Here is a 16,191-nt window from a genome sequence, read left to right as displayed (position 1 = left end):
AGCAGTCTGTGTGTGTGTGGAGATTGAATGGAGACATAAAGGTCAGTGATGGTCAGGCAGCGAGTGGGTGTGCATGAGGTGCAGAACCTGGCTGGAGTGGTGAAGGTTGGTAGGATGGGAGTAGTGGACTTGCGCGAGCATCATTAGTATGTCTAATGTGTCATTATGAGCGGCTAGCTCCAGGGGCTGGACTGCAGCTGTCACACAGCATCATCTCAGAGGCTGACAGCCAGACACACACAGTGCACACACACTCTGCATAAATTACAGGCAATTAAAACGCCCCGGCTGTGATGTGCCTGCTCCGCTGCCCGTGTGTCACATGTCAGGTGTGTATGTGTGTGTGTGTGTGTACGTATTTCAAGAATTCTACTTATGTGTGTTTCCATCAGTTGTGGCTCACATATACTGTATGCGCATACACACACACACACACACCCACAGTGATGCAGCAAAACGCACATGCACACGTCAATTTTACATTTAAATGTTTAAGATGTCCAAAAAAGAGCAACTAGTTGAATTCTGTTGACATCAAAGCTCATAAATCCTGTCATGTGACGCGGCGAAATGTAAATTCAGGGTTTTTTTGTTTTTTTTTTCTCTTAATCATTTTCGTCCTGGGTGGTGAAGAGGTTTAGTCATCGCTGATGAATATAACTTTCCAACTTCCTACCTGGACACATTCTCTGTGTCATTTCACTTAAGTTATTCTGAAAAGCCTTGGTACATAAATCACGACTAAAGCTGTCACATAAATCTAAAACCTCCTTGATTTACCATTTCTTTTACACAATGAAAACACAACTTGCACGTCTATGTCCCAACACTTCACACAGCCAATACAGATGACGTCTTGCAGGTGACCAAAATTAAAAGGAAGAACTTTTTAAATATGCTTTAATACTACATGGAATTCACTATAAAGACCAGTTAAAAAGGGAAACTCGGGCCAAAAACCGGCCAATTTCCAAGCGACCATACTTAATGAAAGTTCTGAAACTATAATGAGGCAGTAAAAGAAAAATGTCACAAAGAAATTAATTGTTAAGGGACATGAAGCCCAACTGTGTTTAGTAAAGCAGAAGGAAAACATACTGAGCATCTATAAGAGGGGCCATTCTGCATAAAGAGACCTATTGTTGGGAATGTAATGACTCTAATTCAAGACATTTACATTTGTATCATTTTGATAACCGTTTCGTTAAGACCTTCAGGAGGAGCCACAGGAACAACAGCGGTCGGAAAGAGCATTTAAGGATAAAATAAGCAGCGTTTCTGCATTAATGACACATACAGTATTTTTGTGGAGTAGTGTGATTACATTAGCCCTACAGTATTATTCAACAAAACGAACCATCTCTGCTATAACTTCTGCATCAAACTCATATGAAGCAACAGCGAGAGGAAGATGATATGCACCACAACTAGTTTGCAGGTTCTTTCTTTCATTTGTCACTAATAGATCATGACTACTCATTGCCCTTTGCAGTGTGTTCTGCTGCCGTAGTTCTCCCCGTAACAACTCCCATGATCCCACGCTGCTTCCTGACGTCATCATTCTTGGTCATTTGTTTTTTAGTTTGATTGAAATCTTTGGTTGCAGAAATGACATCCTGTAAATCCAAAGATGACGTTCATATTCTCTTGCACCTCTCTTACTGACACATGAGGTGGGGGGGGTGCTTACTCGCCAAACCCCACCAGACACATCAGCACCGTAACCATCAAGGCCAGCACACACCTGGACAGTGTCCTACCCACTGGTTGTGTGTATTTTTGTGCGTGCATGTGGAGAGTGGGGAGTGTTGGGGGGGACACGGTACGACAAGGAGGACAGGGAGGAGGAGGAGGAGGTGACAGAGAGTGTCTCTGGCAGCCCGACTGCTGGCCTCTGGATACTCTACTTCTACGCTGGGCCGCCAGCCCTTCTCACTGATGCACTAATGAAAGACAAGACAAAGCTGGACAGCAAACACAAGCAGACACACACTCATGCACTGGTAAAAAAAAAAATATTACAGAGAGAGAGAGAGAAGAGGGAGAGGGGAAAGACTCAGTTGCTCAAAAAAAGGTCACTTTATAAAATGTGACTCAAAGGGCTAAGGCAGATCTTGACGATATGTGCCTGGACGGGTGACAACAATGTCATGCGGCTGCTCTGGGGCTGTTGTCTTTGACCCCTGGCTTTGTACAACCCCACTTGACCTTAGAGACACAACTGAAAATGGGCAAATATTACGAATGTTTGGTAATGACTATCTGCAAAGCAGCTGGTGGGGTAATTATTCTGTCTCATCGCGCTCTCTCTGCCTCTCATTCCCCCTCTCCCCCTGCGTTTGCCCCACTCCTTTCACATCTGGGCGAGTCTCTCGTCAGGCAGAGCTGTGACCTAAACAGACTGCGACAGCTTTCTGGGAGAATGGAGCTGGAGACGAGGCATGCCTTGCAGACCTGAGAGTAGGAAAGGTTCTCTCACGTCCATCATGCGAAAAACACACACACACACACCACATCTAGAAACCTGAGCACATACGGACACACGTGCACAGACACACATGCTTCCATAGCTTTAGTCTTTTATTGTACCAAGCAAACCTGTGTGGAGCAGTACACGTGTGTGTCACTCACTCGCTGCCGGACGATGAGTTAATGTGGTAGAGAGTGCAAGAGTGGATAAATATTTAAACCTGTTTGACTGTGGCTCATGCTGTATATTAAGTGTGGATCTATGAGGCTCAAAGCAGTTCAAAGACGAGATGCTCAGTCACAGGAAGACCTTTCTCTTCAACTGTTGATATTTGGCCTTTTCAGACCTTTGGGTATATTATATGTGAGCTGATGATGAGTACTTTTCACTCTCTCACAAAAGCCACATTTAATGGCTATATATGCTATGTTAATTGGTGGAAAACTAGTAAAACGAAACAAAAAATGACTTCCTACCAGTGGGATCCAACATGGCGTTGGCGGCACCCCAGCGGTGGTAGAGGGCGGCCAGCTCATGGGGGCTGTAGTTTTTGAGGAAGTTGAGGATGTCATTTGGCATCTCCGGTGTCTCCGCGATTGGCTCCTGCTTTAAATCTCCACAAGCCTCAGAAGGCAAAGAAGAAGACGTCATAGAAGAAGAAGAAGAGGGACTCTGCAGGGTTCCTCTGTGCCCCTGGGAGCCTCCGTAGTTATGTCCTGCTGTGGAGCTGTGGGTGATGGTGCTGGGCCTTGCTATGTTAGCTCGGCCCTGGCTATGAGCGTTAGGAAGCGGTTGATGAGGGGAGCTTCTGGCACGACTGTACTCTGCCAAGCCGTGTTTGCTGGACAGCATGAAGCCGAGGCCCTCTTGAGGTATCACATAGCGGTCAGCCATCCTGGAACCTGTTGCAGTGCTGGGGCTTGGGGCTGGGGAGTGTGAAGGGGCACCACTGCTCTTTTCTAAGGCGCTGAAGGATGAAAGTGATCCTCCCCGGGGGTAGGTATCCACTTTGGGCCTGGAGCGTGAGGGATAAGTCTGGTCCTCTGTGTGCCTGACGGTGCTGCTGCTGCTGCCTGGCCGTACAGGAACTCTCCCAGCTTGGGTGCCTGAGGAGGATGAGGAACCCCTAGAGAGCAAGGAGGAGGGGGTAGAGGAGGATGATGATGAGGATGGCATGGCTGCTTGACTGGCTGGCTTGCTCTTCTTTAGCACCTCACTGGAGTTTGTTGGGGAAAGGGTTCGTTGGGTGCGCATGAGTGGGGGCAGTGGTGGGCACTCTTTTCCCCCCAGGACTGGTGGGGGACCAGTTCGTCTCCTGAAGGATAACGAGCTGTCTCTATAGCTCTTTGAGTTGTTCTTAAAGGCCCATTTAGGAGCCAGGTTGGAGCTGCTGCTGTTGATGCGGTGAGCCACAGTCTGGTGCATCCAGAGTACCTCAGGGTAGTGGGTGGAGTGGGAGCAAAAGGAGCACTTGTGGCTGGGGAGGCTCTTCCTGTCCAAAGTTAAGGAGGCTATACCTCTGGTGCCATCGGCCCTGACACAAAGATTCACAGGAGTCATGCTGGGGTCGAATGGGGACGACTGAGCTGAGTGGTGAGCGGATGCAGAATTTTTCAGCCCTTTGAGAAGAGCTTTCTTCAGCTTGGGGTAGCCACTGGGGGTGCCTCTGGAGCTGGGGCTGGGAATTGGACTGGGCCGATCTTCGGGAGCAGGCGGGTGTTGGACACGAACATGAGTCAGGAAGGCCTGTGACTCCGAGGTAACAAAGTTACACAGGCTGCAGATGTAAGGCTTCTCATCTGTAAGGAAGAGATATGACAACAGAAAGGTCAGTATTTGCTAAAGGAGCTGTCCAGAATACATCTTTCTCTACCACCAGTGGAACGTCAGTGCTCATTAACTCAGTGCATATTTTTTTCAACCTTGTGTAATTATGGTGAGTCGCCACCAGGCTGCAGTATTGTCCACTTTTCCCATATTATCTTTTTTCATTTTACATCTAAACCAAACCTTATGTGTCACACTAGAATTAAAAAAATCTACTAGTGCCAGAGAAAAATCTAATAAAAGTACACAATTGTTGTGTTGCTGGATTGTTGCTGGATTGTTTTCAATGATCAATTATTCATTAGTTAATATTTTTATTTGAAGTAATTATTGTTTGTAATATTAATTAACATTAAGCCACGTCATAGTCTCTGTTTTTACAACGACATGTTCAGCTTTTAAAAGACAAGATTCTCAAGATTGTGTTAATTCATTGCTGCGGTAATTAGGGATGTGTAGAATTGATACCACAAATTTAAGATAAATAAATATGTGAGTTGAAGAAGCATTTTTGACGTTATAAGAAATAAAATATTAAGATGTACTTAATGTACAAGAATTGCAGTTGATTACAGATTTATTTACTCCTTCAAATATTGATTCCTGCCATGTACATCTACGGATTCTCCACAGGGGGGCGCATTTGACCCACTTGTCACTGGAAAAGTTTCATCTCCCACAATATCCAAAACTGCAGGAATAATAACCAGAGAAATCATAGTTGTTGGGTTGAGTGGCTGTTAAAATTACTTCCAATTAAAGTGATATTGAATAAGAAATCTTTAAAATGAAGGTGTTGAACATGAAACCATTGTATCATCTCCTGAACGTGTAAAATTATACAATTTACACATAAAAAAATACTGTACTTCGTTCTCCATCAAACCATTACATCGGATACTATAAGTAGGGTATTATTGTGCTCTCTACTACCTCACCCAGTTTTTACAACAACACCAGTAATCTGCCATCTGTTTTTCATTTGGCTTCCTGTTGGCAACACTGGCCAACACTCACAGCTCAAGCATTGCCAAGATGAAGTGCCAGGACTGGGCAGTTTAGCAGGCAGGGTGGTAAGACTGCTGTGTTCTGTTTATAAGGCCCATACTGTTCTTGTAATAATCAATCAACCACTCAGAGTCGCAGTAATTAAAGTGCAGGATGAAATAACTCTTCGGATTCTCACAAATTCACACACGCAAACACGTATAACGCACTAAACCCAAACCCTGTCCTGGAGTAGTGTGGATTATTTTGCCAAAGTACAGACACTCTTGTCATAGCAGTGATGCATCACTTGGATAAAAAAAACAAAACATGTGTCACTGCGTCACTGTGGTGTGGGGCTGTGTATTGTACATACGCCAATGTTAGCACAATGGCAGTGATGAAAGTCTCTGTTTACAACAAAGGAAATAAGAATAATGTCTCTATTGTTTGATCATTATTACTGGTTACTCAAAAAGCATAGGCCTGTTTGCAGAGCACACACCGCTGCCTCTCATTTATATTCCCAAAATGTAGCTAAATGGCAATAAGGAAGTATTTGGGACCAGAGTGTCCTCTGAGCATGTCTTTCTGCACCACTTGCATCCCTCTCCATCGAAAGGTGACTATAAATAACCAGTCCTTCAGACAACAGGCAGCCTTGGCTGGCTCAATGGTAAGAAGAGTGGATGAGTGACAGTGGAAGTGTCACAAAAGGTAACCTTAGAGATTAGGGGAAGAGTCAAAAAGGACGGGGAGGAATGGCACAGAGAAAGAAGACGAGACAAATCGACAGAGGTTTGGTTAGAATGCTCTATTGGGTGTATGCTAAAATGTCACATCTTACATAAAGTGGCCTTGTCACTGACATTTTACTATTTCACATTAGTACGATATCCAACAAACATTTGTGCATTAGTTGGGCTACAGAGGATGCAATTACTGCACACAGACAGCAGGGTGTCTAGAGACAATACATTGACTCAGAAAAGAAGCTAACCACACCTAGGACTGGCATGTTTCTATTGAAGTCAAATAATTGCATGTAGTGCAATAAACAACACCGGTGAAGAGTAAAGGGAAACATACAGACAGATTTCCATGGCAAAGGCAGAAAAAAAAAGATGGGGGGGAGGGGGTGAGGGGAGTTTCCTGAGACAGGAAGACCTGAAATAGCACACACTGCTCGATCAGGCCTGATGAAATGTTGCTGCTATTTTTGAACGTCTGCACTAACAGGGAGGAGAGGAAATAATCACTACAATTCTTTGCAATCTTGTCCCTTAACCTGTATGAATGTTTAAGGTCTGTTTGAAAGTTGAAAGACAAAAGCCAGACATGCTGCATAAACAGGAATCCTCCCTTTATCATATTTCAAATATGATTAGCGAGTGTTTGGGCCTCGCATGGGAAAGGTTTGCGTTTCTCCTTTAGTTTTTTTGTTTTTTTTTCTTTTGTTCTGCAGTATTTATTGATTGTGGAGGTGAAAAAATGACAGGCATTCCAAAAATGCCCTGTGCTCTGCCTCTGCTGACATACCACTGATAGGCACAAAGTTTCACCTCGCTGATACCGCGGTGGCTCTGTGAAACGGGATCATTGCACTGCTGTCGACAGAATTTCCACTGACGGTTAAGGTTGACCATAGTTGATGGGATTTGTGAGCAACAGTATCACTATAAAAGAGCTGAAGTAAGATGTCATTTCTATATTCTGCCACATGGTGGCTCCCATCCCCACTCCACAGAGACGGGTGAGCTGAGGAGCTGCACCTACACAATGCACATTTCATCAACAGATGTTTACTACAGAGTGACAGAGCCAGAGGCCTGAGTGGGAGGCTTGAAAAAAGCTGGCCATTTCTGCCACTAAGAATCTCTACTTGTGCTTACAGTATTCATTTCCATAGAAGGCAGTTATATGTTCTGATTGTGGTATGCTGCTGTGTTAAATTAGTGTTTGGATGATGGATATACTCAAATGGAGGCAGGAGTGAGTCAAATAAAGCTGTGACATTTAATTTAATGTCACAGTGTGTGACTGACTATCACCAGATATGATCATGAGATATCATACGATTTTTAAAGCTCCAGATGGAAAAATCAGTAATAAACATAAATAGACAGATGTTGCCGACTAACCTGAAAGCTCTCCAGAGTCTGCAGTTCCCATCTCTGAGGCCTGATCTCCGAGTGTGGAGGCTGGTGGAGAGTCTCCGTACCCCGGGGTGCAGGGTCGTCCGGGGGAGACGGACTCTGGCTCACTTGTGGAGCCCCATCGGTCGTCCCTGCCACTTCTGTCCTTATCTCCCGCAGATGCCCTGCCTCCGTCCTTTCTGTGGACTCGCTGGTGGACGATCATCTGGTGACGACTGCGGAACACCTTCCCACACTCAAAGCACTCGTTGGACTTGGAGGAAGACTGTGACTGGGATGGCCGCCGCCGGTCTTGGCGAGATGACGGCCGATACTCTGAGTCGCTGAGGTTCTCTGGTGTTCGGTCCCCTGAAGAGGCATGGCTTCCCTGCCCGGAGCTGCTGCGTCTGCCTGAGCCACGTTTCTCCTGACCTTGCAGGACGTAGCGACTGCTCTCCTTCTCAAAAACCACAGCGGCTCCAGCGAAGGCCTCTTCTCCCATACTCCCTCCCCCATATGATGCCTTGTAACTAGGCTCCACTGGCTCCAGAACCCTTCCCTTGGTGGCTAAATGCCATGCCTGGTAGCTACAAACTGGATCTAGCTCTGGGATTCTTTGACCCAGAATCTTCTCACATTCCTTTTCTTCATGCAGGGCCTTTTCCTCAACAGGCTGAAGATGCAAATAGTCTAGAAAGCGTTTCTTAGCAGCAGGTGAGTCCTCATCATAACTGGGTATGCATGGACTCTGAGACTTCTTGCCGTAGCTGAGATTATGAACCCTTTCATGGACTTTCAGGCTTTCTTTGCTGTGAAACAGGTTCCCACATTTAGCGCAAATGTGATAGATCGATGGAACAGAGCTCGTAACAACATCAGGATCCTGGGCTACATCATTGATGGTGGCTGGATGTTCAGCTAAATCCGATTTTGACCGTGACCTCGATTTGGTGTTGTGTGTTTTCATGTGAGATTTAAGAAACCAAGCTTCGCGGAACCGTCGTCCACAAATGCGACAGCAGTGGTCCAGGATCCCTGCGTGTTTCTTCATGTGCGACTTCAGAAACCAGGCTTGGCTGAAGACTTGGCCACAGGTCTCACATGGGAAGGACCCATCACCCTGTTGTTGGGTGGCATCAGGTTCAGTCACAGCCTCTTCCTTAACAGGTGCCTCATCCTCAGCGTCTGCTGTGATGTGGACCTTTTCAATGTGGCTGAGTAGCTGGTCTTCTCGCTGGGCCTCGTAGCCACAAAGACGGCAACAGTAAGGCCGCTGGTCTGTTAGGGACTTGACTCTCTTCATGCTCCTTGCAGGTACTTTCCTGCGACTCTCCTCACCACTATCCCCATTGATCATCCGGTTACAAGCAGAACTGCTTTTAGTTGGACTCGTACCCCCATCGAGACCCTCTGAAACACTCATCTCCTCCTCCTCAGCTCCACCCTCTTCATCGTCATTCGTGTGATGGCTCGAAAGTGTGCCCAGTTTATGGCTGCGAATGTGGACCTTGAGGTTTCCCTTCTGAGAGGCTCTGTGGTCACAGTAAGGGCATTTATAAGGGCGTACACCCGTGTGTCGTCTCATATGCTGCGACAAGGAGCTGAGGAACGGGAAGCTGCGTCCACACACGTTGCAGTCGAAGGTCCCGGGGATTTTATCATCCTCACCCTCGGTCACGTTGCCAAGGTTAGCCTGGTCTCCCACCGCCTTTTCCTTCTGACCTAAAGTCTGCGTCTCCATCACCTCCACACTGTCTCTAGGATTCATGATCCAAACAAATCTCCCTGATCAATCTGGCCTTTCACAAGCTCAGTTAAGTTGAAACTGCTGCTATCTGCAGTTGCACATCTAGAGGTGTCTGATGTGCCTTTGTTAATTACTTAAAATGCTATCTGCCCTCCGTCATCCAGGAATCCAGCTGCTAACACAGCAGCTCATTTACTACCCTCTGGTTATTGGGTGCCACACCATCTATCCATCTTCATCTGGCGATGTCATGGAATCAAAGCTGAAACTCGGTGTGCTTTAACATTTGCTTGGATTCCCCTAATTTTGTAAAATCTTCTTTGGGGCTAATTAAGAGTATTGAAAATGAAACTGAGATTTTTTTTCTCAGCGTTAAGTGAAAGCTTCCGCTGAATTTCAGGTCATCATTATGTCAGTGGCACAGAGGATTGAGGTGTTTTTCCTGTCAGTTATTGGTGTCTATTATTCGTTTCACTGGCTCCTCCGTTTTCATGTGTATCAGCAGCTTTCAGGTCATGTAGCAGTAAGCTCTCTATTGCACAGGCAGCATGTATATCATCCACCTAAAAGTGAAAAGGAGAGACACAGGGAGAGAGAGAGAGAGATGGTGGGAGAGATTGGGAAGGAATGTGAGGGAAAAAAGAGACAAAGAAACATATTAGTGACGCCATAGATTCACTTTATACAAAGATCTGTGTCCCATATGCAAAGTCGTTTGTCGTATCAACAGTATTCACATATCTCTCGCCCCAAATCATTCGCTTATTTATAGTTTAAATGCACTACAGTATGTATCTGAGGCTTGCACGAGTGTGTGCAGGGCTTCGGGGGTTCTGATACCGCGATGGCTGAGTCAACACTTTACACAATCAGAGTGGTAGTGGGGCGGGGTCATGTTCACATCAGCAAGATCAGCAGTGCCACCGTACTCCCACCACACTCCCTCCCCTCCCCCCATACTGGCCTCACACACTCGCCTCAACTGACAATATCACATGACAGGGATCTTAAGTACACAACAGGAAGTGGCTCTTCAGACAGTTTGCTTTGTTTTATTTCTCAAAGCGAGAGGTGAATGGGGTTTGGAGAGAGTCGAGCAGACAGAGACGAGGTGATGGGAGGTATATGTAACTGTATATGAGTGGAAGATTCACATACTGTAATGGCATGTTTTCCAAAACATGTTCAGTTTTCAGTGACATCAAGCTTCTACTATATTTCTGTATCATGACTAATTGTTCTGCGTTGCTGTAAAACCCCTTTTTTTTCCCCCACTAAGAAACAATGACGTTAATAATATCCCTCTTCTTTGTGTCTGTCGGATAACTTGTCTTTTATGGAAAGTATAATATTAGAAGCGGCGTTCCTAAATTCCTTTCAGATTCAGATCAAAACTTTGAATCGTGAGAGGAAATTTCCAGTGGGAAGCTGGCGTATTAATGTCAGCAGATGTTAGAGCCGGAAAGTGTGAACTATATGAAAATGTGAGTGACAGCATTATTACAGGCTATTATACGAAGTGCCAGAGCCCATAGGCTGAGTTACTGCCAGGCTCTAATTATAAGTGGATAATTGATCATAATCATAAGAGGATAAAGTGGTAGAGGAGGGAAGTTAGCACAAGAACAATCATATGTCTTGAAAATGACTACCCTGCGCCACAGCCACCTATCTATCCCGAGTGATTTACACCATTGAATTCAGCACAACCTCCGTGGTTCACTTGACTTCTTTCCTGGAGCACTTATTAAGCAAAGGCTTCCAGTGCACACAAGCACAATTCTGGCCCAAAGTGCAGCTGTGTGTGACACGACTTTGAAACAAACTGTATTATCAGATGCAGACTTCTTCTTCTTCTTAGAGAAGCTCGCATTTAAATATCCTTAACCTTTTCCCTCAAAGCCAGTCGTTGTACGACACTGGATGGACTGGAACTTAAAAGATCCCCTAACTTTTCCTCTTATGCAAGGCTCGGGGAACTCCAGCCTACATATATAGTCTATGACAGTTAAGACAAAAATAATAAAAAAAAACCTTTGTCATTGTCCTTCACGGTCATGCCTTCCAACTGTCAGGTCCAGGTGAACAAGACATGAGTATATTACACAGCGGGACGGAAGATCAGAGACGGACGTGGAATGTCATGCTTTCGAAGAGGAACGCACAAAATGTTTATAGACTGTGTCGTCGTGCCTGATAATATGTTCACTCTGACGAACAAGGTCAATCTCAAGCCTCATTACAGCGAGAAAACATGTGAAACTGGATGAGCAACATAGAATAAATGTGCTTGGATACTCCTAACACTCCTCTGTGAAGTTTTCCTCATGTTGATGAAGAACAAGATGGTGAAGATAACTCTGTAAAAAAAAGCGTAGCTTTTCTCTCTCCGCCTACAAATGCCAAATTAGCCTTTTTTTGCAAAGGGTGAGTGCATGAATGGCTGTTTTTGTGAGCCGGGGTAGCTGATATTACTACAGGTAGGAGTTCTTTGAGCTGTGAAAGGCATCATCATCATTACTAATATGTCACATTAGAGGGTTTTTTTCCAAGAGGCAGATCCAGACCCTTAGAACACATGTGTTGTATTAAGTGAAATAAAACTATTGAATGGACTACAATATGGTACACACATTATTGTCCCACTCAGGATGAGTTGCAAATATTTTGGGGGGGGAGGGGGAGGTTTGGGATTTGAGGCGTTACAGCAGTAAGCCTGTCACCCACCAGAAATGTAATGAGATTAGCCACAAGGAGGGAAACAATGCAGGCTCCTCACCAGGGCAAAGTGGAAAAAAAGGAAAAAAGACAAATTGGCTTAAGGAGGGAGAAACTGTCCAGAAGTGACGGACAAGATTACCAATCATCTAAATCATCAAAATAAATGAAGCGGCATCAAAGCTCTATTAAAGGCCAACATGGTACAATTAATGAATATAAAATCTTCCTGAAGCGAGCAGGGACATTCCAGTTTTTTTTAAGCCTTGACTACCATTGACATCCTCCACCTCATTAGCCACACACACACACACACACACACAAGGAATAATACAAGTGGAGATGGTGGGTGGCTGAAATTGGAATTGACAGGCGCTTTTGTTTCTTAGTTCAGTGTATGTGCAGTACTGTGCAGACCACATTAGGTCTGCTGTATTTGCAATGCTATAATGACCATACAGTATAATTATTTCTCAGTCACATTGGAACATATCCGTAAAACACAGGAAGCATGTATGCAGTGTGACCTTACACTTAACATCAGCACGACCCCCGGCTCTGCAGTGAATAAGGTCTGTTACAGCAGCTAATAAGATCATTTCATTCCAATACAAATACCAATGATCACATAAACATAAACCTTTTTTTTAGGAATGTTCTGATATCAGACTTGCCACTTAATGGACAGCTGCCCTTCCATGAGTCACTGGGAGTAAGTGGCAGGCCAACACTCAGCTGATAATGACTGAGATGCCAGACAGTGGGAGAACTATGCTTTTCTCCTTTCCTTGAATGCTCAACCTCTGCTGTTCTGCTAACTCTGAACCACAGCAGCTGAGGTCCGGCAGAAGAGGAAATCCGCTCTTATTTTCCCATCCATGCACAACCTTTGCAGAGCTCCGTAGCTATTTCTGTGTGCTATGGACTTCTGAGGTCCACATCTGGAGAGAATCTTAAAACAAACAGTGTCGAGCTGAAGGCCCGTTCACAGATGTTCTCTCTTTTTTTTTTATTTAAATCTGTTTTGTGTTTGTTTTCACACTTTGGTGCTGGTTATGTAGTAGCAACACATCACATATAACATATCACTGTGTAAACTTTAGAAATCTCTCCCAAACAACAGCCTAACATGTTTGGAGATGACACTCAAGGGTCTTCGTTGCAGTCTGCTCAACTGCGCCCTCTAGGGACCATGGATTCATGATTCAACACGAATCTGGTGTAAGAATATGAAACACTTATGTTTAGATTTGGTTACAAAATAGAGCTTTTGCAGTCTACTGCTGCCATTTAACAGAAAATCATACAAATGTTGAGCAGGAGAAACTGCCACGATGCCCCTTTTATCATAGCAATCCTCTCAGAGGCAGCCATGACACAAAACTGCTGCACCCGAGGGTGCACAGATTGGTTTTCATAACACACTGACTCACTCACAGACTGTCACCTTATAGCTGATAATAACTGTGGGTCATTCTCGTGCGGGACATCCTTCAGCCCTGGTGGGATCTGTATCCCTCCCACACAGCAGCATGGAGACAAGCATGTGAGGTTAAGAAGGAAAAATACACAGTGGGGAAAAATAAAGAGTGGACCTTCTGTCTAAATACACACACACACACACACACATGCAGGGGAACTGAGGAATCATGAAGCAAAAACAGAAGGGGCTTTTAATGTCGTACACACACATCTTTTCAAAGTCTCCATGAGCACACAGTGGGCTTTTAGCACTGTTTTATACAGGCAGCATTGAAAGCTTAACAGCCCATACAGAGAGCTGTTCACTCTCTCACTCACTCACACACACACGCGCGCGCACACACACACACACACACACACAGCTTCATGGAGCATTTTACACAGCACAAAAAACCTTGCTATCCTCTGTACAGTTGCTGATAAAGTGGAGACATTCAGTGCTCCGAGTGCGACAGAGGGAATGGTATGGAGTCTTACACACACACACACACACACACACACACACACACACACACAGTGCAGAGCCAGTGTATTCTCAGACCAATCAATAATCCATTATGAACAAACTGCTCGTCACCTCTTCACCCTGCTCTAAACTGGCATATAAAAATGCCACAACGTAGAGAGACAGAGGCTGGATAGTACACACACACACACATACACATGACGTCCAATGTGGGACACTTTAAGGGTGACAAATTTGTCAGATGTTCTTACAAACTTAGTGGTTGAAAGACGATGTTTCTCACGTGCCGATTCACCTCCACGCCACATGACATCGATTCTGTCGCATAAATGCGAGACCACAAACGGACCATCCGACATGTACAGTACGTGCGCTCGTGTAACTCAACGATATCCTGCTGTATACACTGTTCTACATTGTTAGTGCTTCACTGTCACAACGTACGCCTGCGTTACAAGATTAACTTTGAATACTTTAAATACCTGCAGAGGACCACATCTGGCAATGTAAGCACATGTGTATCCAAGCTCAGGGAACGACAACCCTTTCTTTGGAGACAAAATGCAGATGGTTGTGGTGCCGCTGTGAGTCAAAGTGAGTTTTTGATCAGGCTGCTGGCTCGGATTCTGTTGGCGTATGTGGTCATGACTCTTGACCAGAGCTGGGCTTGTTTTTCCAGTTTGTTTTGACTCAGTTTTGGTTCTAATGCTGCTCAGGTATGACCTGCTTTGGCAAAATGTTGCTGCTTTTTTTAGTGTATGTGGTAAAGACCTCTTACCATACACCCACATGACTGCATCTGTTTATATGGCGTCAAAAATGCAGGTCATAATGTTCAACAGCTTGGCTCCACTTTGACAGAAATGACACTTTATCTCTACTTTTACTCTCATTTGACTTTAAGTCTAGCCTTAGGCTTCATTTACAACCAATTCAAAGTTGTTGTTTTTTAATTGCTAACAAGCACTGGTCAAAACCGAAGCCTCAGTGTGAAAACTTTTCACCAAAGTCAACAAAACAGAGGCCTGTGTGGAGGAAACTGTGAATAACTTTTCACTTCCCTGTGACACAAAATGCATTAATTCTTTCTCGGTCTCAAAATCCGCCGCCTGCAAAACACCACACTCCAGCGGCATATTTTTATATGCGTGTTTTCAACACACTTGAAAACACTTAAAAAAAACACAATCAAAACAGAACGAGACATAATCAAAACGGCGTTGCCGCTGCGGCCACATAGACATCTATAGAAAAATAAATAAGAAATAAGCAAGTTCACAGCTGAAAACCTATAGTGGCGTATCTGAAAACTTAAAAGATTAAGATGTCTTTTATGTAACACTCTCTGTTGTTAGTATTTTTTTTGTTCCGTGTGCTCAGAGAAGCAACGCTTGCTTCCAGGGTGAGACTTGTTGCCGGTGTCGTGGATGAATGAGCTTATTCTGAGACATGTATGACGTGGATAATTATAAGATAATAGTGATAGAAAACAGCTTCAGTATTGACCCGACACTTGTTAGCAGTTGAAAAAAACTCTAAGTCGAGTTTGTGTTGTTTATAGTTATGTTATATTTTCCCTGTGGTCAGGGTCTGTCCCTGGTCTGTCAGAGCAGGTCATGCTCATAAGCAGAAAGAGCAGTGGGGGGGCTTTCTGGCATTGTTGGGGTCTCCAATTCCCATCCTATCCCTAGTTCCATCCCTGCCCCCATCCCTTAAACCCAGTCAGAACAAAAGGGGTCCACACTGTCTATCCCTTCACTCAAACCCCCACCCCCCTCCCTCTGATAAATAGAGAGGGGATCCTGCCTACTCCATTTGCGTGAGAAGAGCCTTTGGACAGAAAAGAGTCCACTGGGTCCGTGTGTGTATGTATGTGTAGGAGGTGGCAGGTGTTCGGGTCAGTATTGTCATGTTACATTTCGGTGACCGGTCCATGCTCGTGGGATTACTGGATGGTTCCAGAGAAGAAGGACATAATTCTCAGCCCTGTAAAGCTCAAAGTCATCTTCACACAGATGTTTTTCAATATTGGGATTGCTATTTCACTATCATTATTATTATTGTTGTTGTTCTCCCCTCTGGTCTTTAACAAAAAGAGTTGGTACTAAATTATTATATATATATATATCTTCTTTATTCCAATTTCACAAGAGCATTAATAGAGACCCATATCTTTTTTCCCCCCATTGTTTTTCTTATTAGCAGCTCTTAACTGACTTAACAAAGATTGATACCTGCTGCTTTTTCCCCACTTGAAGTAGTAGCTGGCTGCTCTCACGGGCCCAGCCATCTTCCACTTCCTCTGGGACTTTGTGTGTGTGTGTGTGTGTGTGTGTGCATGTGCTTCTATTCAAACCTC

At 44.7% G+C, this 16,191-nt stretch overlaps 1 protein-coding gene across 5 annotated transcripts in view; it reads right to left on the bottom strand.

The window, feature by feature from the left end:
• Positions 1–16,191, bottom strand: part of LOC122774401 (zinc finger protein 516-like) — a 39,883-nt gene that overhangs the window by 5,349 nt on the left and 18,343 nt on the right. For all 5 annotated transcript variants that reach the window (XM_044033628.1, XM_044033631.1, XM_044033630.1 and 2 more), the window contains exons 2-3: positions 7,426–9,729; positions 2,947–4,269 (exon numbers count right to left, since the gene is read on the bottom strand). In XM_044033628.1, the coding sequence (XP_043889563.1) occupies positions 2,947–4,269; positions 7,426–9,187 (3,085 nt within the window). In that variant the 5' untranslated portion in view covers positions 9,188–9,729. The remainder of the gene's footprint in view (positions 1–2,946; positions 4,270–7,425; positions 9,730–16,191) is intronic.

The sequence above is a fragment of the Solea senegalensis genome, linkage group LG9, assembly GCF_019176455.1.
Source record: "Solea senegalensis isolate Sse05_10M linkage group LG9, IFAPA_SoseM_1, whole genome shotgun sequence".
Classification (NCBI taxonomy): Eukaryota; Metazoa; Chordata; class Actinopteri; order Pleuronectiformes; family Soleidae; genus Solea; species Solea senegalensis.
This window is presented reverse-complemented; position numbering and strand designations above follow the sequence as displayed.